The following is a 25,403-nucleotide window of genomic DNA, read 5'->3' as shown; positions in this document are numbered from 1 at the left end:
TTAAGAATCTTCTTAAAACTAATATTTCTATATTTTGGTCCGATTTAAGTGAAAAATATACGCCAAAAGATTTTAAAAATTATTTGAAAAATCACGACATTTTACATCAAAGTTTTTTGCAAACATGCCTCAGCAAAATGGTTTGGCCAAAAGGAAATACAGGCATATAGTGGAAACCATTAGAACCTTGCTTGTATCTAAACATGTTCCAAAACACTTTTGGGTTGAAGTTGCGCCTACTTTGGTTTACCTCATCAACAAACTTTTTTCAACGAAACTTCAAAATATTTCTCCCCATGAGAAACTTTATAAAACTATTCCTGACTATTTCAAACTAAGGGCTTTTGGATGTAAATGTTTTGTTCTTACAAATAAAAATGAACTTTCACCAAGAGCCATTCCTTATGTTTTTCTTGGTTATGGGAAAACCCAAAAAGGATTTAGATGTTATGATTCTAAACATGATAAACTCTATATATCAAGGAATGTTACCTTTATAGATAAAAAAAGTTTATTTGATTTAAATGTGCCTATTAAAAGAAACAATGATTACTCTTTTCTTGAATTATTTCCTAAATGTAGTGATGATATATTAAATGACAATGATATTGTTAATGATGAACCTCAATTCAACATCCAGTATAGTGAATCTAATAACATTAATAGTGGACCTCCAGTTATCCAATATGAAAGAAGAACTGATGATATATATCAAAATGCCTTAGAACAATATTCTAGCATAAAACCAAGCACTCTTAGAAAATCCACCAGAATACATAGGCCTCCAGATATATTTGTATCCTATAAAAACTTTGCTCCTCAATATAGAGCTTGTCTAGCTAAGATATTTTTTTATTTAACCCTCCTCATATAATCAGGCCAAAAATTGTCCTGAATGGACGAATGCTATGAATGTTGAAATACAAGTCTTAGAAAAATCAAAATATGAAATATAAGAAGTCTTTCTCGTGGAAAGAAGACAATAGGTTGTAGATGAATGTTTAAAATTAAAACCAAGAGTGATAGAACTTTGGAGAGACATAAGGCAAGATTAGTGACCAAATATTACTCTCAGAAATATGGTATAGATTATGATGAAACTTTTGCTCCAGTAGCTAGGATGACTTCCATTAAAAGTCTTATAGTTGTAGTTGCCATTAGATGTTGACCTACTTCTTTACGGAAGCTCTTCTTCCTTTTCCTCGGTTTCATTTTTTGCTTGACAAACTTTGGGTGATTAAACTGTAAGTTTGAGGGAGTATATATATATATATCTTGATGTAATAAGTAAAACTCATTAGGGGTATTTTAGTCATTTTACCTTATGTAATTAGTTATGTTCATTAGGGGCACTTTAGTTTTTTATTTTTGTATTTTATTCTTTTTATCAAGGGCATTATAGTCCTTATAATGCCCTTGAAATAGAGCTGATGGGAGTGCTACCAACGATTATATTTTTAGCCGTTGGGAGTACTCCCAATGGCTCTTCTTGCTCCCTTTTATGTATAAATAGGGGATGAAACCCCTCTTGTATGTTAAGCTTGTTCTCAAGCATTCTCTCAATAAATCTCTTAAATTTTTTATGTTGTCTCTTTTACTCATAAGTGGCATTGTGTTTGTGATTGTGTCTTGACCCATAAGTGGTCTCCATTTGTGTATGTTGTACTTGCCCATAAGAGACACTTATTTATGTTCGTCATATTTCATTACAACAACTTTATGTTTTCTTGTCTTATGTGTAGCAAATTTTATGATACATTGGTTACACCTATACAACCTTACTTGTGCTTGCTGTGTGCATATTGAGTTTGGTTCCTGTACAAGAATGTATCAAGAGACATGCTGAAATTATTTCGTGTCTAGTTTCTTATATTGCTTCATCCATTCAGTAATCATATATAATGGTATGTAAAAAACACTTCGTTCCTGACAAATTGCATGAATTTATCATCTATTGGTATCATATTTCAGATAAATGGCTTTTTCATTTGAATTCTCACAAGTAGTTTTAATTTGTTTCAGCATGGGAAACTCTTTGGCCCCAGGAGAGGAGGCGTCAAAGAGCATTTTTCATTTTTGGACTAGAGTTGATCTTGCAGTTTGATGTCAGTGGAGTCCGGGAATTCTTTCACAGTTTCTTCCGCTTACCTGAATGGTATGGTTCAGAGTTCTTGCTTCCAAAGTTTCCTGCTCATGTTGGCAATAAACCAAGGGAACAATTTATGTTTTTAGACGCTTATTTTTTGCATCTCATACACTTTATTATGTAATGCCTATATTATGCTCTTAGTGTTTTACATTTATTATGCTTCACACAAACTTTGTTGGCTGTAGCTTACGGTGGTACACACTTGTTTTACATAGATTTCTAAACTACCCCTATTTTCATGAATTGGGCCATTGATTTTTCACTTCTCACAAATGGATCTGGTGGTGCATTAGACATGATAAAACCTTCTAACATATTAAATAAACCATACTAAACACATATGCATGGTTAGATTGATCATTTGATAGCTAGATCCATACAAACAAGAGTGTGTAATGTGTACCACCATAAGGTACCATGGTATAGAACCAGAGTTACCGGAAGATTCTTAGATAAGTGGGAAGCTCATTTCCCAAAAACTCACTTCGGAAGCACGATACTTCTCACTTCCGGAACTTGATGCTCGATTCTCTTATGCTTCTTTTATGCTTTCCACATGCTTCATCTATTTTTCTTATATGTTCCGACTCTACTTTCTTTGTTTTTTATGTGTTTCCTCTCATGCTTCTCACTCACTTCCATGTGCTTTCTCTAAATTGACAATCATCATTTTTAGATTTTGTTAAAAATTTAATTGTTACACTAAAAAATCATGAAATTTAACAATAATCACTTTTATTTTAGTTTTTATTTGCATTCCATTTCGATTCCCATTCAATTCTTATATTGTTTTTTTTTATTCTTCCTATACATTTTAAAATGCATCGTTTCTCGCTTTCGCTTCCCGTATCATTTTCCGCTTCTGCTTTCTAGTTTGGCAACCTTGTGTAGAACCACCATATATTTTTTCATTTATATATATATATATATATATATATATATATAAGAGTAATATGTAGCGTTCATACCATTTATCTTTCAGACCGTCTGAGACCCTTTTAGAAAACATACTTGCATGTGTTTTTTGTTTAAGATAAACCTATCTACGTGATATCTATGCTTTATTTAGTAGAAAATATATATTAGTTTAAACATTTTTCATGTTTAGATGTGTTTTTAGCTCAACAAAAAAATCAATGGTTCATATTGTACGAAAAACCTGATTACTAAAAATAAATTTTTTTGTTAAATTGATTCAATCGAAATCATGGTTTTTAGTGAATAAACAATGATAAACACATCTACACATTTGGATTAAGCAAAAAAACACATACAAGTATGTTTTTTAAAGGGGTCTAATAGGGTCTCAGAGATAAATGGGTCTGGAAGCTACATATATACTCTCTCTATATATATCTAGTATGATACAGTGCTTCTGGAGCACCTACATATACTCTCTCTATATATATATCTAGTATGATACAGTGCTTCTGGAGCACCTACTCCCTTTTTACCACAGTTGGATATTTTTAGATCCAACTGCTTTTATGGCACTTAAGCATGCATGCTTCTTTTACTTAAATGGTTATGCATGCTTTCCCTATTTCAAAGTGAGCATTTAAGTAAAGGTTGACTTCTCTTAAAATTCTCTCTCTCTCTCTCTCTCAAGCACACGTGGATGCACATACTTAATTACTCACCTTGAAATAGGGAGAACATGCATAACCATTAAGTGAAAGGAAGCATGCATATTTAAGTGCCATCACAGCCGCTCTATAAAAAAGGAGTAGGTGCTCGTGAGCACCGTGTGTGTGTGTGTGTGTGTATATATATATATAGTGGATGTCAAGTGCTATTGTAGTTTGAGGCATTTACTCCTCTTGTCCCCAATATTTAAACACCCAAAATTGAATCCAATTATGGATGAGAACAAAAAAAAATGGTTATTTACAAAAACATACCCAAAAAAGTTTTACAATTCAGATTCATGTCCAAAAGTTTTGGTAGTTCAAATGCCTACCTCTTTTATCTTGTAGTTACCAAAATCATGCCTTGTTTCCTATTTTCACTCAAGTTCACGATTTTATGCTTAAAAAAGTCAAATTTACCTTATGTATAGGGAGAGAGAAATTAATGACGGTAAAATGTGCAAAGAAAAGCATATTTAATGAGTATAAAATTGTTTTAGTTTTGAATTTTTTAACCACTAATTATTGTTAAAGAGAATACTTACTGGGGTTATGAAGTTGAACTGAACATAAAACTAGGTATTGTTTTGAATTGTAAGTATGAATTTGACCCTCCCAAAAAAATAAGAGAAAAAGAAGGATATGGACTGGAAGTACATATTCATGAATGTGATTCTGTTATGAAGATATTTAAGCATTTTTCTTTTTTTATTTTGTATATTGCATGTGTACTCTTTTCAAGTTTAACTTATGCAGTAGAATTTTGATTCATAAAAACCGGTGACGGTTGTCCTAAGTTCTCAAATCTTCAGGTTGTGGAGAGGATTCCTTGGTTCTCAACTATCTTCTGTTGATCTAGTATGGTTTGCCTTGTACATGTTTGTAATTGCACCAACCAGTCTTAGAATGCTTCTAGTGAGACATCTGTTGTCAGATCCAAGTGGAGCAACTCTTGTGAGGACATATCTTGACCTTTAGTCTTCTGTACCCTTTTTTTATTGCAATAAATGTTGCTTCATATTGCGTATTTGCCAGTCAAATGGCCTGTCGATGGACTTAAAGTTGTCTGTATTGTGGGGTTTTAACTTACCATCCCTTGTACATATTTGTATCTAAAGTCTCTCTCTCTCTCTCTCTCTCTGCGTGTGTGTGTGTGTGTGTGAACCAAGCTTAGCTCATCATCTAGCTGGCTCGTAAAAATTGACTTAAATAGTCTAACAGTGAGATTCACCCCTTTAACAGCCAAGTTTGCCTTCGTTGACATGTATTACACTTTCTAGGTTCAGAATCGTAAATATTCGAGCATCCAAAAATCACAATTTTTATTAAAAACACACAATCCAACAGTCAATTCCTAGCAAATTGACCCTGCTGAATGCATCTGCAGGGTCTGATCTAGTTCACGCTCCGGTAAACATGGTAAACATATTCTAGTGACTATATATATAGTAATGGGTAGGTGCTAAATAAAATGTTAAATGATACATACTAAATGAGCTTTTCAGGTTTATTTTATTTTAACAGTCAATTCCTAGCAAATTGACCCTGCTGAATGCATCTGCAGGGTCTGATCTAGTTCACGCTCCGGTAAACATGGTAAACATATTCTAGTGACTATATATATAGTAATGGGTAGGTGCTAAATAAAATGTTAAATGATACATACTAAATGAGCTTTTCAGGTTTATTTTATTTTATTTTAAAATTCTGACCGTACAGATGTGATCTATGGACTTGATTTTATGGGGAACAGTTCTTGAAGTGTTCGATTCTGGCACATGGGTGAGTTTTTATAAGGTTAAAAAATGCAACGGTCCAAAATCTTTGTAAAATTTTGAGTCTCCAAATGTCATTTGTTTCATAGAAAATACATGATCCAGGCATGGATTCCTCGTAAATCGACCATGCCCAACACATTTATTGGGCTGGAACTGTGAAAAGAATACCTAAAGAGCAGAAAAATCCATTTTGCACGTATCATTTAGCATCTACCCATTTCCTCTCTCTCTCTCTCTGTCTAATATGTGTTACTAAAATATGAGAACTAATGTGTGAACTGCTATTTTCATAGTTTTTTTGGACTTTTCTTTTGAATCTAACCGTACGGGTGTGATCTACATGCTTGGTTTTATCAAAATCCACTCTTGAATCATCAGATTTTGATACATCAATGGGATTTTTTTAAGGCTTTAAATCAATATCTCATAATCTTCATAAATATTCAATCATTCAAAAATCACATTTTTCATCAAAAATACATAATCCAATGGGTGATTCCTAGCAAATTCACTGTACTAAGCACATATGCATGGTTGGATTTGTGAAAAATGTGTTGAAAATACCTATATTTATAGTTCTCATATTCTAGTGACTCATATATATATATAGTAATGGGTCCGTGCTTAATGAAATATGCTAAATGGAGTTTTCAGGCTTTTTCATTTTATTTTACATTATGACCATACATATGTGATCTATGTACTTGATTTTATAGGGTTCAACTCTTTGAAGCGTTTGATTCCAACACATGGGTGGGTTTTTATAAGGTTCAAACAATCAATGATCCACAATCTTTGTAAATTTTTTAGGCTTCAAATGTCATTTTTTTCATCAAAAACACATGATGGCTCTTAGTAAATCGATCATGCCCAACACATTTATAAGGTTGAAATCGCATAACAAGCATCGAAAAGGCTGAAAAATCCATTTAGCATATTTCATTTAGCACGAGCATTTCTCTCTCTCTCTCTCTCTCTCTCTCTCTCTATATATATATATATATATATATATATATATATATATATATATATATATATATATATATATATGTGTGTGTGTGTGTGTGTGTGTGTGTGTGTGTGTGTGTGTTTCATTTGCTAGGAATTGACTTTTAGACCATGCTTTTTCGATAAAAAAATGTTTTTTTATACATAAACATTTATAAAAAGTTTAAGCCATCGATTTTGAAGTCCTAAAAAATCCTACTTATGTCATCTAAAAAAAAAGAAATCCCGCTTATGCATTGCAATTAGATGATTAAGAGTCAATCCCTTTAAAACCAAGCATATAGATCACATATGCTCGACTAGATTTAAGGGAAAAAAATCACGACACTCTAGTTTTCTCATAACCAAACTTGTAAGGATCAATATAAGGATTAGTATCATATTAACAATTTATAAATAACGAATGCAAAATAATATCAAATAAGAAACATACAAGAATGAATAATTCTAACAAAACGAAAATGCCTATAATATTTTTTCTGCCAGTCTTGGACTTAGACAAACTTGCATACATGCGTGCAAGAATGATAGCTCCCCATGCATATTCATGTATGGAAGTCAATGGTTGCAACAATTCTAAGTCCGATCCATGGATTGTCTTTTCACCCGAGTCGATGAATAAGCATACACAAAAAAAGAAGAGCAAGAATGCTCTGACTATAGATTCTTTCCACCCTTTCTTCTAAAAGTTGGCACCAACTTTCCACCAAAACTCCATCAATGTGGAGTCATAGTGGTTCTTCAATCATGATAACTTAACCTAAGCACTGTCTCATGCCTCATCATCCACATCTATAAGGAGATGATCCAAATCTTTAAATGACCCCCAGCGACATTCAGTCACTGGCTTCCTATGCCACTTCAATCCGGTGATTCGTGCCACATCCTTCAACGTAATTATCATCTCAATATCTTCAAAGATAAATGTGTTTGAAGAGGGACTCCAAAACTATACAATAAAATCTACGAGACCTTGGTTGATGTTTCATGTGATGATCTCTAAGAATTTTCAAAAATGCATCTAATCCAACAATTTCATATGGGACTCTGTTAGTGTTAGCAACCACAAGTGTGCTTTGTGCTAGAAGAATCGATGCACATGGGTTGGTGGAGGATGATATAGTTTCAAGTACATATACACATGCACATATTCAGTAGTTATAACATTTTCACTGATTAAAATGCAAATACATAAACATACAAATAAACACATGGTTATATATATATAAACACACAAATACTTTTTTGTTTTTGTTTTTGAAAGACAACTCGAAGATGTTGTTTTAAACCATGTTCATAAATTAATCTTACACACACATACAAAAACATCAAGTGGTTCCTCAATGGCAGTATACAAAAATAAATATAGAAAAATACTTGTCTTTTGGCACCGAACATTGTTTGTTGTTATGACCTCCTATTCAAAGCATGCACCCTCATCAAAGGAGGGGGGAGAAGAAACCTCCTATGCACTATGTAGTATCGCATTGCTATCATCTGCCTAAGGACCCTCATTTTGCTCTACCTCTGGGCCCATAATGACATCTTTTGCCTGAGGACCCTCCATGATTTTTTCAACTCCAACCACACTTTGCTCTACCTCCGAGCCCATAACCACATCTTCTACCTAAGGACCCTCCATAATTTTTTCAACTCCAACCTTACTCTCCTCCACATCTAGGTGACTACTCTCCTTCAATTTGGAGTCATTCTGAAGAATTGTCTCTATCTCCATCTCTCCACTACCACTAAAAGTGGCCATGCTTTTATCTTGTTCAAGTTGAGTATCGAGGTTCATAACAACCTGACCTTGAGCCAATGGTTTAAACTGCTTCACTAATGAGCTCTCCTCCCTTCCTTTGATGATTCCAGGATGGGAAACAAATATTTCACCATAATATTAACTTTTTTGTAGATTCAACATCACTTTTGGGTCAGTCTGAAGATTCTAGCAGCTCATTTGTTGGAACTGCAAACAACGAATTAGATGAGCATATATTTGTATGTTACAGGTCATTGAGGGTGTATTTTTTGTGGACAAGAAATGACAACCAGTTTTTTAGTGTTAGAGCAGGATCCCTTTCTATCTGAGTGGCAAGCTTATTATATGTATTAAGATATGTGTTGTGAAACATAAAACAATTAAATGCTACAAATCTTTCACGCTCAGCTTATTAGGCTGATTCTGCCTGCTATATTTTTTTCGTACGGACATATGTAACATGTGTTTTTTTCCTTCTTTGATGTCATCTCATAATAAAAAACTTAATTCCTACGATAACAACAATAAACTGGATAATATACATGCAAAACCAAAACAGTAAACTAGATAATATACATGAAAAAACCAATAACACCTATACATGCAACAATCTTTGGTGCCATCTAGTAATGAAAATTGCTAACAACAATAAACTAGATAATATACATGTAAAAATTGAAAAAAATCAAGAAAACTAGCATGCAATATTCTATGAAAAAAATAAAAAAACAACTGATTAAACTGAATAATATAAATGCAAAAACAAATTGAGAGACATAACTGACACAACCAATTTAAATAAATATATATATTACCAAAAAAACAACAATGAAAAACTACTAGAGGAAGGCCAAAATTTGAGTGTTTCCACCGTCGGTGAACCGCTACCAATGAACCGCCGTTGATGAGCAATTTTCACAAAGTCATCATTACCAGAATATTCTCCTAAATGTCGTCGGAATATCACTGAAATGTCATTGGAAGAACTCTAGAAGGATTGGGGACCACAAGAATGCTAGGTGTTGCGAAAATATATCTAGATGAAAAAAAAGGGTTGTGAAATGAAATGTCATTTATATGAAACATAATTTCGCAAGAAAAAGTAATTTTGCAATACGAGTGCAATTCAAGTAAGAGATTTCACAATATTGAACTTTTGTAAATTTTTAGAATTTTGCAATACTTGTGTTACTCGTCAATAATTTTGCAATTATCAGACTTTCACAAATTTTATGATTTTCACAGGTTTTTGCTCGAAACTTGTGAAGAGTTTCACAAATTGTTTGGATTTTTGCATTCTTTTTTAGAATTTTGCAACCTCATATGTGATTTTGTTGACAAGTTGCGTAGGTGTATTATTTTAGGGGCATAACCTGTAAAAATAAAAAATTCACACCTGCGATAGGGAAAAGCGATAAGAAAAAATTGGAAAGTTGCGATATTGTCCATTCTACGGATTTGATAAATTATGAGGCATTTTAAGAAATACATAATCTTCGCCGTAGGCCATGTAACCAAGAGAGGAAAGTCTTCCTCTCTAAGTTAATGTTAGCCTTATATTAATGAAAAACCTTTCATGATGTGTGTTGAGAGAGAGAGAGAGGTAACTCGTGGATGTAGATCCTTCACACCATGTTAAAAATCATGTATTCTTCGATTGCTTTGGGTGGGTTTATTCTTTTACAAATTCAACTACTATATTTTTAATATTTTTTTAAAATGGTTAATTTTTTAAGATTTTTTACATGAATTTTTATTTTTTTAATGACACATATCATCTTATAGTGAAAAAGAACTGATTCTTCAATTGAGAGTAGTTTTTAAGAAATTGATTCACCTACTTAACCGATTTTAACAATATTGCACGTTGCACATGCTGACATTACTTTAATATTTTTAATATTATGTTATTACTTGTAATAATATTTAAATAAAAATATTTTTTACATATTTAATATCAAAAAATAGTCTTTAATGATTAAAAAATTAAAAAATCTGTGTTGCCATATCCTATGTTTCAAAGAAATTTCAAGCTTGCATGTCAAACTACAGTAGCTAAGTGCAGTTTCTTCCGCTTACAAACTATTGTCCCCTCCATGAAGGCAAAGCCCTTGTGGGCTTAATGTATATTTATTCGGTGCTTCTAAGGTGGTATTGTACCATTGTAAGCCTAATGTATACTATGTATTAGTTGCTTCTACACACCTGATTTACATGGATCTAACTCTAAAAGTAAAATCTAATCATTGAATCATGCTTAGCATATATTATCTATTATTTTTTGACTCAAATAGGATGTTTTATACCAATTTTAAACCACCCTTATTTTCATAAATTGTGATATTGATTTTCATCATCTCAAAAAATGAATAGCCTTTTAATATACTAAATAAATCATGTAAATCACATCTGTATGGTTAGATTTATCATTTGGTGGCTAGATCTACGCGAACAAGAATGTTTACCATCTTAAGGTATTATAGTACAGAACCACTATATATTTTTCTTTATTTATGTCCTAATACTCAAAATTTTACTAATATTTTGTTGAGAAACCCGCATTTTTTAATTTCTTTTTGAGTTTTTTTGGTCAAGAAAAATCCAAGAAGGGAATTTTTGTAATATTTGGATAAAAGGATTGTAGCTCGTCCATGCGGGCAGGTTATATGTTCCCCCATACAGTGTGTGTTCCTGGGTCCCCACTGACCGCTCAGTGGGGTGTATGGATGATGTACAGCCGTGTACGGCTCCCCCTACACCCCACTGAGTGCCACGCTGCGCTCGGTGGGGACCCCGGAACATGGGGGTGCACAAGCAACACCCTCTCCTTGTCCATGCATGCATGCATGGGAAGTCAGAGAATTAATCAAAAAGTAGAGGTGACTTGTGAAAAAGTACATTATAATTTTACACGTGTCCACAAAAGATTGCAGCAGCTTTAAAAAAAAAGCTAAATTGGTAATCAGGCAATCATTTTCGAATTACAATTAAAAGGGTTCGACAGATAATTCAGGCTTCATTCTTTCCTTTTTTGAGAGAGCACTAGGAAATAGTTGGATCAGGTAGGACTTACATAGGGCTATGTTTTGCTAGTTGAGTTGAAGTCGGATTACTTGGATGGGGGTCTAGACCTAGCACCTAGCACCTAGCACCTAGGGCTCTAAGCGGTTTGGATTCAGGTCGGATGTCCAACTTAACCCGAAATTGTTTGGTCCGATTGGTAGCCAAAGTTTAATTGGAAATGTCAAACTTTAAGCTGAGTCTGAATACATGTAAATGTCAAACTTTAAGCAAGTTGGATCCAGATTCCTTTTTAGCTGATCTCCATCAGACTCTAAATCTAAATGAAGATCCCCTCGATCCAATTAGGTTAGGCTCATTAATGCTTAGATCCAACCTGAGTAATATCCATTGACATCCCTACTAACACCTAGTCTAGGGACGTAAGTTGGATCAGATCCACTTAGGGTCTAAGCATTATTAGATCCAACCTAATCGAGTTTTGCAAAATTGGATTCGGTGGTGGATAGAAAAAACTAAAACCAAATATCAAATTTAGCCTTTCTTAATGTTTATCATAAATCGTAGGACTAATTAATTAACGAGAATGGCAGTCACAGTGTGCTCATCAAAGAGATCTTGAAAATTATCCTTTAATTTTTGGACATTTTAAAGAAGTAAAATTTTCCAAGTTCATCAATTCTATTTTTTTCATCCAGTCTAAATTGTTTTTTTTTTCTGTTGTGGTGAAGAAGCGAGGGGAGAGGGCCCTATCCCTTTTATTGCATCTATTCACATTATTGAAGGATGTCAAATCGGTACCCTATCGATAGGGCTGGTACACAAACCGGGCATTCAGCTTATCACAAACTTGTTCATGATCGGCCTGAGTAGCTGGCAAGCTGAGCCATGAGCAGCTCACTTAAATTAAATGAGTTGAACATGAAAGCAGGGTGCCCCTTCACAAATCATAGTTTTAAGTATTTTTTCTTGCATCTAACACCGCAGATATGATCTATATATTTTTTTTACTGAGAACCGACTTTTTGATTGCCGGAATCTGACCTGTATACAGGTTTTTTTGGTGATCCAAAATTAATGGCTATGAAGGTACCCTTTTTTTTTGTTCTAAAACATATGTTTTTTCAGTTGAAAAGACATAATCCAAGAGTCTATTCCCACTAAATCAAGCATGCTATACACATCTAACGGTTCAGATCTATCATAAAACACTTAAAACCTATGGGGCAGAACGAGGCAGAATAAGAAATGGGGCCTAATATGTTTAGTTCTCTCTCTCTCTCCCTCTCTTTATATATATATATATATAATCACTAGAATATGAGAACTAATGTATGAACTACAATTTTCATGGATTTTTTTTTCTTCCGACTTGAATTTAATTGTATGGAAGTGATCTACATGCTTGGTTTTATAAGAACCCGCTCTTCAATCATCCGATTTTGATGCATAAAAGAGATCTTTTTAAGGCTTTAAGATCAATGACTCATAATCTTCATAAATATTCAAGCATTCAAAAAACACATTTTTTCATAAAAAGTACACGATCCAATGGTTGATTCCTAGCAAATTCATCATGCCAAGTACAACCACATGGTTGGATTTGCAAAAAAATGTTGGAAATGCCCATATTTTTAGTTCTCATATTTCAGTTATCATAGTCTAGTGACTATATATATATATATAGAGAGAGAGAGAGAGAGTAGCTGCTGATGATTAACCACAACTTAATCATGTTGAGTGTCCATCGCATGTCGTGATGGATGCTCAGCGTTTTCTTGCAAAAAAACACACAAAATCATGAAAAAAATGGCTTTAGTAGCTCTTTAAAAGCATCACTAAATCTCTTTTAAGGTAATACCGAGTGCATCCTTTAAGGGATTTATTGACTCTTTAAAAGCACTACTAATTATCAAAATGAGCAAAAAACACATTTTTGCATGTTTTGCATATTTTTTTACATCGTGCTTAAGAACAGGTTCGTCAGGTATGTATTAAGCAGCTATGCTCTAGTACATATGTGTGTACTAGAATACATATCCATTGGAAAGCCCTTGAGATATAACATTTTTCCTGAATTTTCATGTGCTGTAATGTAGAGATAGACATGTGACAATGAGGATATAAATGATTGAAGATGGTTGGGTCCTAATATCAATAGGGCATCTTGCATAGCACAATTACAAAACATTACCAAAGTACATGTAAGTTTTCTTCAAATAATCTATTGGAAGTATTCATTCTGTTGTTGGAGGTGTTCATTCTTTTGTTGGAGTCATTCATGATTTTTGTACGTTTTAGATAACGTGGTGCCCCTACGTAAACGAGGTAGATAATGAATGTGGGGATGTGGTTGTGCATGTGAGAGACCTTACAAGAAGTGATATTTTAAGTAACATGGTACCCTAATTCTATTTGAATACGAAGTGAAAGACTGGTACAATGGTGGGAAAAACATTTACAGGGAATCTATAGCTGAAGTACAAAGGGATGAAGAGGAAGATAAAGTCCACATCTAAGAGAAAGTTGGGGTTACAACAAGCGCTACCGAGACAGATATAGAAAATGGTCGTTTAGAGGAAGAAAATGCTCATTTAAGAGAGATGTTGATCTCTCAAGGTGCGCTTATCGCTAATTTGCAAAATTACATCAATGAGCATCTAAAGCGATGAAGTTTGTGTACATTAATTAAATTTTATATATTATTCAATTTTGTTATATACATTAATTGATTAAATGAACTTGTTTATGAATGAACTTGGTTGAATTTTGTTATGTACATTAATTAATTAAAGTTGTTTATGAATAAAGTTGTTTGGGTGTTATTTTTGGAGGAGGAAGAATTGTGTATATAACAGAGAATAAATTTGTTTGAATCTTGTAAGTTGTTGGATATGTGTTGTTTTTGTAACAGATGATTGATTTTTTTATGAGAATCATTTATTTATAATGTGTGAAAAACACATAATGAACATGTGTTTATAACTGATAAATTTTTGCACTAGAAAGGAATTTCACAAGGTGCATGAAAAATTTCATTTATTTTTTCAAAATGAGAAAGTAAATTCACAAGGTATGTTTAAATTTTTGTTCATTCTTATTTAAATTAAAAAGAATGAACAAAAATTCACAAGTACCTTATGAATTTACTTTTTCATTTTAAAAAAATAAATAAATATTTGCACGCACCTTGAAAAATTCCTTTTTGTTGTGAAAATTCATCAGTTGCAAACACATGTTCATTCTATACTTTTTCATACATTATACAAAAACAACACATATCCAACAACTTACAAGATTTAAACAACTTTATTCTCTATTATATATACATTTATCATCTTCTAAAACAAGACTCAAACAACTTCATTCCCTGTGATATACACAATTCATCCTCCTCAAAAAATAATACTCAAACAACTTCATTCCCTGTTATATACACAATTCATCATTCTCCAAAAAATAAGACTCAAACAACTTCAATTAATTAATTAATGTACATGACACACATTCATTAATTAATGTATATAACAAAATTCAAACAACTTAAGTAATATATAAAGTTTCAATTAATCACTTAATGTACATAACAATACAAAAAAGAGGGTCATTGACTCATTGCTTCGTTATGCCATCCATGATTGTCCAGAGCACCTATAAACTCTTATCATCATCTGACACCTCATTATCTGATGCCATCTTTACATCCTCAAGAGCAAGGGCATCCTTCGTATTCGATTATTCATCAACTTTCATTGCCGCAAGCTCAACCCACTTTTGTCTTCCACTCCTCACAGACTATCTTTCTTTCATATTTATAGACCTTTATCAATCGACTCCAAAATGCAGTTACATTAACTTGAAAAAAGGTCACTCAATAAACATGTGACAAATATCACAAAAAATAAGAAATAAAACATGAACATATATCATGGTGTACTTGTGTGAAATTAATAGTTCTCCTAATCCTAAGTATCGCATATACAAAAAAATACTGTAATATTCATATACCAAGTCAACAAACATATACAAAATTAGTTATCAAATATATACAAAAGTAATTTCCAACTTGATTGCTTAGGAATGTCTTGCACAACAATGGTTGACCATTCTGAGTAAATATCGTAATCAATCAATCTATAAAAAAATGAACCTGAAACACAATATTAAATTAAATGAGTAGTTGAACAGAAGAAGCACAATATAGAATAGATAATAACATTACGTACCATTTCTATGGTGCTACTGTTAGCAAGTTCATTACTCTCCAACGAATTGTAGAACGTTAACTCTTTCGCTTTCATATTCATCTCCCAAAGAACCTAGTGATAATTTTCTCAGTTGATAGGAATCAAGATCTATAACATAAATCGATTTTAAGGTAGTTCTTTAGTTTGAATTTTATGTTATGTAAGTGTATACCTCATCACATTCATAGAACAAATACGACAAATGGTCGAACTTTAAGCATGCACGTGCCCTGTCTCGATGTATGAGAGTTTCAAGTATTTGCTATGAATTTTAATGTTTACCAATTAGTTTTTTTTTTAAAAGAAGAAAATAAGAAAAACATTGCTTTATAGACTCATAAAGAAGTACGGGGTCATGTAAATGGTCATCGGCAGAGTGTGTCCTACCATTTTTTGGTTGTGAAAACTACTAAATCTAAGTATGAATCTTTCTAAGTATTGCATCAAATAGGTAAATACACTCATGTTATTTTTAAAAGAATCCGCATACGATCAAAATAAACAAACACACTAAAACAAATTGTAATATACTTACTTCACTAACCAAAAAAAATTCTTTGAAAATTAGTAGCACTTTACTATATTTTGGCTGGTCCTCTAAAGTCTCAGCCACCACAATTGTGTCGGGTGACTTGCTATTGACTCCTTTGGTTGCACCACGTTTAGACATTACAACCTACCTATGATTTAAAAATATAAGGATCACAAAATCATGTTCAACCTTTCCATTTAGATTTGTAAATTGAAGACTTCCATGTTCTAATTGCTAGAAGACTTCCATGTTCTTTAAAAATGATGCATTGGTTGAAGAACATATCACAAAATCATGCAATATTTGAGACCAAGTGCTTTTAACTTATAATCATAACCTAAATTATAGACAAACATAGTTTTCTGAGGAACAACTGAGTTTAATGCATTCAAGAAACTATGAACTCTATGATGACAACATGCCTACTTAAAGGCAAACTTTATGATGCATATTGGTGTTGACTTTTGTACGTAACTATAGACAAAGATCCCTAAAGTTTATAAACCTTAAACAACAAAACATACATAATAAGTCCACAATAATAACCAAACAAAAATAAGAAGACCATAAACATTGTAAAGAAAAGGAAAAAACAACAAAACAATAGATATTATATAGGAAAATCCCTAAAGATCATAAACCCTAAATGATAAATCCGATGACAAATATTATATGTTTACATGGGGGTAACATCCACAACAGTGAAACATACATAATAAGTCCATATAAACAACTAAACAAAAAAAAGAGAAAACTACATTGTAAAGAAAAATAAAAAACAATAGATACATTGTATGAAACTCACCTTAATAGCTAACCGGAGAAGTGGAGGAGAATGATACCACAACCTTATATAAAGTGGAAGGAGCTTTGAGAATAGGAAGAGGATAGTTGATAGACGAACTTATCTAACTCGACTAAGAACTCAAAGATGCCATGGACGACCACTATGCTGATAATAAAAGAGAAGACTATGATACCATCTAAAAGAATAAACCCACTCAAATCAATAGAACACAATTTTTAACACGGTTCAGTCCTGCATGTGAAAGGCCTACATCCACAAGTTACCTCTCTCTCTCTCAACCCACACCAAGAGAGAGGTTTTTTATCAAAGTTAGAGAGGAAGACTTTCCTCTCGAGGTTACATGGCACGTTCCCTGAATCCTTTTCCTATTAGAATTACAACTTTGATGGTAACTTCCCTTGCCTGCATTAGATAGAGTCACATCCGTTTTAGGCAAGTAACCAACTCCATCTAAACCTTCTAGAGAGCTCTCCTTATTGATATGGAAACTTGGATGTCCAGCACCTTGAAAAGAGTTGTCCTTGCTAATCTTCTCATCAACTAACTTCTTTTGATCTTTAACAAATCCACCTTGAATAGGTCCTTTTGAATCGCCTTTAGACCGATTCGATCTGAATCGTCCTATTCAGGTTGATTCTGACAACAGTGTCAGTATGTCACAGCATGCCCGACTCATGACACCATACCTTTAAACGCCGTGTCACTGTAACATAGGTTGAAATACATTTATATGTTGCTTGTTTAATGGTAGTCCTAATATCAATAGAAAAGGGGAAGCCCTTTTTTAATATTGTCTATAAAAAGGCCTTCTCCCCACCCACATTCCCAACAAAAAAAACAAGTCACTAAAGAGTGTATCATGTGACAATTTTTTGCCCTTTAAAATTGTACAATGTTGAGTTTAATGTAAATAATCTTAACATGATTTAGTATATTTTTTCATGATAAGTTAGTTGCACATGATATATTGAAAATATCAAACCTTATTTGTGTATTTAGCAGCTCAAGAATTTATTGTAATTTTATATTGATAAATGCAATATATAGCCAATATTTTTAATACGGTTTTATCTTGTCCTATTCACATTATTCATATATAGTCAGGGTGTCACTATTTAAAATTGGCCGTAGAATTAACCAAACATTGTACTCATGCCCAATTAGTCTCAATTTACTGCATGAGAACTGAGAAATATCCCTTTTTCTTGTTCCTTTTTACTACGGGAAAGTTAGGATAGAACAAAATATTGGTAAGTAGTGGGTATGGTTTTTTTTTTTTTTTTTAATGTGATAAATGAGGTTGCCATGCAAAGATTGATGGGCATTGTGTCTCTTGCGCAAGCTTTCAAAGGATACAGGGGTCAGCCGTGAAAAGATCAGGTGCAATATGAATGCACTGATATTTGTGCATTAAGCACCTGATCACCCTCCATCTTGGGGTAAGGCCCAAGAACTGATGGAGGACCGAGTACAAATTTTGTGTCGTGATTGCACCGTATGACCGTTGCAAGACTTGTCTTGTCATATTACGAAAGTTCAGAGAACAATATGTTGAATCTTCCTACCAATTCCTTATCTTCCATGTGAGATCGCATCAGGTCAGAGTTGGGAATAGCATCTATAGCGCAAAAATTGGTGGTGGTTGTCATTTATCAAATGAACGAATGGCATCCAAGGCAGTTCTTACGGTATACCATAAGAGCCGAAGCAGGTTATATGCACACACACACACCGACCAAGCAGGTGCGTGTTTGCGGGTTTGAATGAGTGCCACGTATGTAAGCATGTGCAGCTCGTATCCCCATGTTTGTCGGTATCAGTTAGCATCGAAGTTTGGTGCAGTTGCAAAGACTTAAGTACCTTTTTTACTATTGGTATCATAAAACGATGATTCTAGAAAAGGAGCGGGTGCAAAGACTTAAGTACCCTTTGATAAGTTGTGAAGCCTGATTCAGAGTTTTTGTCCTTACAGAAGCCCCCCCCCCTCTCCCTCGGCACGGGTCCTGCTGCGCGTTCAACAAGCGGGGGTCAGGAGAGCTGCCCCTGGCGGGGGGTTGTAGAGGGGCAGCACCCCACAGAAGAATTTTTTTTCTTAGAGCTTATGTTTGAGACCCAGTTTCTTATAGATCAGACCCGACTTGTTTAGGATTAGGGTTGTCGCCCTTGCCTTGTATAATTTTTTTCTTTTCTTTCCCTCTTGTAACTGTTGAAAAAGAGCAATAAAGTTTTTCTTCTAGGCGGTCGTGGTTTTTTACTCTCTCTTGAATTTGAGGAAAGGTTTTTTCACATAAATCTGTGTATCCTTATTGTGTTTTGTTTGATCGTTCTTGTTTATTGTTTCCTTCAGTTGTTTCTTACTCGCGATTTTCGTAACACCCTTTCTCACTATTGTTGTCATGAAACGATGATTCTAGAAAAGGACAAAATTTTCTCTTTTTTCGCTATTTGATTTACGAAAATCACGTAGCGATTTGCCTTTTTTTTTTACAACATGAGTTAGCGATTTACGAAAATCGCTACTCGATTTATGAACATTGCGTAGCGATTTGCGATTTTTTTTCACTATGCAATTTTCGTAAATTGCTACTCGATTTAGCGATTTTTCTTTTTTTTTTTTGCTACATGATTTTCGTAAATTGCTACTCGATTTAGTGATTTGCCATTTTTTTTTGCTATGCGATTTTCGTAAATCGCTACTCGATATAGCGATTTACGAAAATGGTGTAGCGATTTGCCATTTTTATTTCGCTATGCGATTTTCGTAAATCGCTAATCGATTTAGCAATTTGCCTTTTTTTTTGCTATGCAATTTTCATAAATCGCTATATCGAGTAGAAAATCGTGTAGCGATTTGCCAATTTTTTTTTGCTACGCGATTTTCGTAAATCACTACTCGTTTTAGCGGTCCGTGACGGGGAAGCCGAAGAGGAACGTGCCATTTTCGACATTGGCGGAGAGGTTGGTCCTGTCGAAAAGCACAGCGCCGGAGGTCGAGATGAGGACCTTGCGGTGCCAGAACCCGACGAATGCCCGCCATGACTTGAGGGTGCGAACGCCTGTGTTGAGCAGCGTCAAGGTGGCCTGGAAGGCATAGCCTTGATCGAAAGTATTGTCGACGTAGGGGTAGGCGCGCCAGTTCGCTCACCTGAAAGTCGTACTGGAGAAAGTTTCCGTTGTAGGTGTCCCTCAAAGGCGGCGGAGGGGCCACCGCATTCGATTGCCCGCTGGACGAGGGCAGCATTCTGGCCATTACTAGCAGGAAGAGGATGACAATCACCATTGGATCGCCAGCTCTTTGCCACCCTTAATTTCTTCTTTAGAGAGAGAGGGATTTACTGTATATAACGAAGAAGGAAGAAAAAGATGACGATGAAAAGTTCAAAGAGAGAAGAAAGAGAGCGCGCTTCAGGTTCGTTTCGCTGAGTCTGAACATGTATTTTTGTAAATAGCTACGAGAGGACATTTCGTCAAACTAATATCTACCTTTTTTATATGTCATTTTATTATAAAGTCATCGTGGGTAAGATTGGCATATGAATTATCACGGGTCCCAAGATATTCCTCCGTACACACTGGAACACGCAAATTTGTCTTCAGGGGAGAACACACAACACCCTCCCCCATAAGAGCCTCCTCGGACCTGATGCACTCTCATTCCACCTTGGCCAATATGAGTTCATCTGGTACAGTAGATTTATCTTTATCACAGAAAGTTTAAAGATTTTAATGCAGGGAGCAAATTCACTTTCAAGATTTGTGGGATAGCTTACTTTAGATTAGAGAGAGGTTGACAAGCGAGCAAAGTAGTAGAAGTGAGTTTCTTATAAGACGAGCAACATACAGAAGTAAAAAAAAGAAAAATCATAAGAAATGGACATGGACATGATCCTTTATTACACAATATAGCAGGGCTCATTTTCATATATAAATCGGTCTCCTTTCCACGGGGACCGATTTTGAAAATGGGGTGAAGAATTTTCCTGCCAGAGAGTGTGTTTTGCATGAAAACAAATGCAACACCAATGAATTAAAAGTTAAAAGAGAAACCACAAAGGGAGGAATTAATTTACAAACAGGAGCCAACAAATGCATGCACAGATATTCATCCACAGGGTTGCTATTGCTTACCAATTGTAGTGAGGGGTGACAGAGAGAGAGTGAGCACACAGGGCTTCAAGCATGGACTATCATGCAAGGAAAGGCCATACGTGCTCACTCTCTTCTGTCACCTCCAATAGACACATGACAAACATGGAGACCCTCTTTTTTTTTACTCTGAGAACCGCGCTGGCTCAGCCTGCCGTATAAGCATGAAGACCCTTTTGTTTTTCAGATAACGAAAGAAACCACCGGTGCATGAAGGTCGACGATAGACACATGAACACGTCCTCTCAAGGACGTCAACCGTCCCTTCGCCAACTGCCCCATCATAGATGTCTTCTCTAGTTGAGAGCAACAACCCTACAACTTTTTATAGTAACTGAAATACCACATTGGTTTTGTGTGATGAGGCAGCTATATAAACAAGGGAGCTAAACAAAGTTCAGGATATGGCATGGCAAAAAGGATCCCGTCCTTTGACATATGACATAAAGTATTCTATGTCGATCCTGGCCGTCCAGCTGATGCATTTGCACGGCTAGCATGAGTGCACATTCAAATGAGAATGTAGACCAATCCTAAACGGCTAGGATTAAATGTAGGATGGAAACCATTCTTTTGTCAAACGATGGGGTGTGGGGGGAAGGAATATAGCCTGGTGCATGTCCTTTGAGAATAAAGTTAGTGAGCTCATACAATACCTTTAGGATTTATTAATTTCCCCCTACCAATTGATACCTCCTCCCTTATACCCCACATTATGCTAAAAAATGATTCTTGGAATTCAAAAGCTAATTCCTTCTCTAGCCAATCAACTACCATGCAAGCAATTTGGGGAATTTTGTAGCTTAAATAATCTGACCATATCTATTCATAATGAAAAAAAGATGCATAAAAAGGGGAATATTGATGACCACATATTCAAGGAATCGCCAAATTATAAAGGGCTTGACACCTAATCCATGGGTTTTTTTATTTGGAGATATATCATAGAACAAAAGAACATAAAATGCGATCACTTTTGCATGATAAAGTAGCACAAATCTTAATATTTTAACTAACAAGGAACACACTTCTTTCCCAACAAGAGCTACGTGTCCAAATTGTGTGACCACAAGGCTCTTCTCCGTTGCATACTGATGCTGAATAATTTTGGCGATCTCTTGTTTATGATATGCTTATGCAAAAAGAATGTTCTAAGCTGATGTAATGCATGAGTCATCGCTGCACAGCATTTCATGATTCATTCTTTACAAATATCCTACACCGTGTCCGTGTCCGTGTCCCTTTCTGCTCACACTTGGGCTCATGCAATGATACACGTATGCTTCAAAGTGCCTGGGGTTTTTTGTCATAGTTATTAAAGTAAGAAATGAGTGTGAGAATCAACAAGGTTTAAGAGATGCATGAAGTGTTTAATATATGTAAGAGGAAGCCATTTAAGTTAGAAACAAGTAAAAAATGAGAAAAGATTAAAAATGTGTGCTTCTACGTAATTTTTTTTTGCAAAATAGTCTCTGTGTTATTAGAGATTTGAAAAAAAAGTCCCTGCCTCATTCCATTCTAAAAAAAAAAGAAAAAAACAAACTTGTCATAAAATTTTGGATGCATGAAAGAAATGTGACAAATATTTGGAGGTTCTTAGAAGCTTTGAGTAACTCGTTTCTATTTACATTATGTTTCTTACAGTACAAGTCATACTTAATTTACTTCATTAGAGAAAGTATGAAACTTTTCCTCGAAATTGGATGATTCAATCATTGTTGAAAACACATCAGGCTAAGCGATAGATGGACTTCAATTAGGGATAGACATCGGGTCAGGTACCTAACTCGAGATGTATAGGTCAGGTTTGGGTGCAGCTTGAAACTAGATAAGTGTTGAACCAGACCCAACCCAACTAGTAAACTGGTCGAGTCTCGGCAAGGATAAATTGACATTTCAATGAAGCAGTCCAATGGAACCCGTTTATTAGTTGGGTTTAAAAAGCTCAATCTCACTTGAAACCGAGTTGATAAGATCAGGCCCTGCCAAACCGACAAGAGTAGGTCAGGCGTTCGATGAATATGGGTTTGGATCAGGCCTGTTATTCCCTAATGAGCCTCTAACCGGCCCAATGTCCATCCCTAGCTTCGATGTGGACATGGAGCTGTGGTCCCCTCTAAGGGTATATGATTTGGGCCTTGCAGATTGTTGGGTTTACTCCAATAATTAAGCTCATCATAATAGATAGAATCCGAATAACGTCTGATCTAATATAATTAACTGATTATGTTCAACAATCATGCGATAGGAAAAGGAATTTGGGTATGAGTAGGGCTACGACAAGTATTCACCCTTCTTTTTCCCTTCTTACTTTGTGGGTGGATGATTGGGATACATTGATGTGAAGAATGTAAGAAAATATCCATGTTTAATAATGTGATGCACTTTAGCTTTCTCAAGTGGGAGTAGAGAATGCAAGATACCTTTGTGTAGTTGTACATACGGTGTCAACAGGTCGGGTTTAGTTTGGATTCAGGTGGAACCAGACTCAAACCGGATTTGAGATGATGGCATCGGGTCCGGATTCAGATCTAGAACTATTAATTCAAGCCCGGAAAATACCTCCATACCCGTAGTATATGGGCCATTCATGGTCTTGTCCGAGGATTATGGGTCCTGAAAAGTGACAAAAATTCAGATCTCACATTGGATCATGTGAAGAAGAAAAAAACATCTCTCATCTCTTTCTATTTCACTCTCTCTCTCTCTCTTTCTTCCTATCTCCATCTCCTCCATTCTTTTCCCCACACTTTGGAGATGCTCCATTGGTAGCCATGCAGCTGGAAGGAGGACGACAGCCTATCGACCCAGCCATACACTGGTCTTTTTTGGGGATTTGATCCGTCAAAAATGTAAGGGGCCTTATATCTTTATGCGTGTGTCTGATGCCCTGTAGCATAAGTATGCTGCATATCGTCTGAATATATGTATGAAAATATGTATATTCAGCTATGGTCTTAGCCATACGGATGCAGGTTCATCGATCTTCAAATATAAATTATGACCAACATACATGACTGATGGGACGCATGTCATTATGCATTTTGATCTGCCTTAAATGAATAGCATAATACATGTGGGTTCACAGTAATATGTGTGTCATACTAAATAAATGAGAAGAAAAAAATACATAAGTATAAATCTCAGTTACCATATACACCCTCATGCATCTCCATTCATAAAATTGTTGTGTGCATAGTTAAATTAGATTTTAAAAAAAAAGGATGCATATATGATTTCAATTTCAGGTAGTGTTCATGTCATTTTGATTACATAAACACTCATTCATACCTTGCATGATTGGTTCTTGGTATTAGGTGTTAAAATATATATATATGCATGAAGTTTGGTTTATTTCTTTCTTTATGCATACAGGCTCTATTAGTTTTACGGATATCAGCATGCTGTTGAAATTATTCTTTTTTATCTGTATATGTTAACGTTGTTTGGGATTTCACGCACATTCATATATTTTGAGTATATTTTTGTAAACCGGGCATAGGGCTGTGTTGATTTTATACATGATGGTCGTCGTTTGAATTATTCTTATAAACTGTGCATGCACTAATTGATTTGCATGTATATAATATCTTAGGTTTCTATATATTTTTAGATTTGTGTATTGTTGTTTGCTTGCTAATTGCATATACAGTTTCAATCATTTCATTAATCAATTTGGAAGGCTTAGGGGGACTAAACCTTAATCGATGTTTCAGATTGGACTGAACCTCAAACGGATAGTGGTTCTTGGTATTAGATGTTAAAATATAAAAATATGTATATGTATTGTATGCATTAGATTCATTGCATGATAATCATTTTCATATGTTAATCATTTCACGCTTAATGGTTTTTCCTTTTTTTTATTGTAAAATCAAAGGAATCAAGTATGTATACATGATTCATGAATCACGAACATATAGTTAGTTTGATTAAGCAGCCGCTCGCACATACTTGCACCAATATTTGGTTTTAAGGAATATATATATATATATATATATTATGCATGTGGGAGTGTGCATGAATGAGCTAGGGTCTGCACGACCCTAGCGCATTACCCAAGCTTCTTCCTGGCCTCGCCAGTCAAACCAAGCCAGATTGGTTGGTCTCACCTAGCTTGATCAGGGTATGCTGACTTGACCCAGGCACAGCTGGCATGGTAGGGTATGCCACACCCTTGTCGGCACTGCTGCTGCCCGTTATACCTACAAGGCACAGCAGACTGAGGGTCTGCCACATCCCGGTCCATCGCCCTGTTGGTTATGTAGCTGACGACTCCCACACACAGCAGGACACCCAACACCCTACTAGGCATAGTCACCGT

The 25,403-nt window shown here is 34.8% G+C and overlaps 1 protein-coding gene across 1 annotated transcript in view; it reads left to right on the top strand.

The window, feature by feature from the left end:
• The window catches only part of LOC149820409 (lycopene epsilon cyclase, chloroplastic-like), an 86,035-nt gene extending 81,126 nt beyond the window's left edge, over window positions 1-4,909 (top strand). The window contains exons 10-11 of the mRNA XM_089983617.1: window positions 2,023-2,155; window positions 4,590-4,909. Coding sequence (XP_089839743.1) covers window positions 2,023-2,155; window positions 4,590-4,755 — 299 coding nt within the window. The 3' untranslated portion in view covers window positions 4,756-4,909. The remainder of the gene's footprint in view (window positions 1-2,022; window positions 2,156-4,589) is intronic.
• The last annotated feature ends 20,494 nt before the right edge of the window (window positions 4,910-25,403 follow it).

This window comes from Nuphar pumila, chromosome 12 (genome assembly GCF_984573655.1).
Source record: "Nuphar pumila chromosome 12, dmNupPumi1.hap1.1, whole genome shotgun sequence".
NCBI classification, from domain to species: domain Eukaryota; kingdom Viridiplantae; phylum Streptophyta; class Magnoliopsida; order Nymphaeales; family Nymphaeaceae; genus Nuphar; species Nuphar pumila.
Note: the sequence above shows the minus strand (reverse complement) of the source record. Positions and strands in the feature narration are given on the sequence as shown.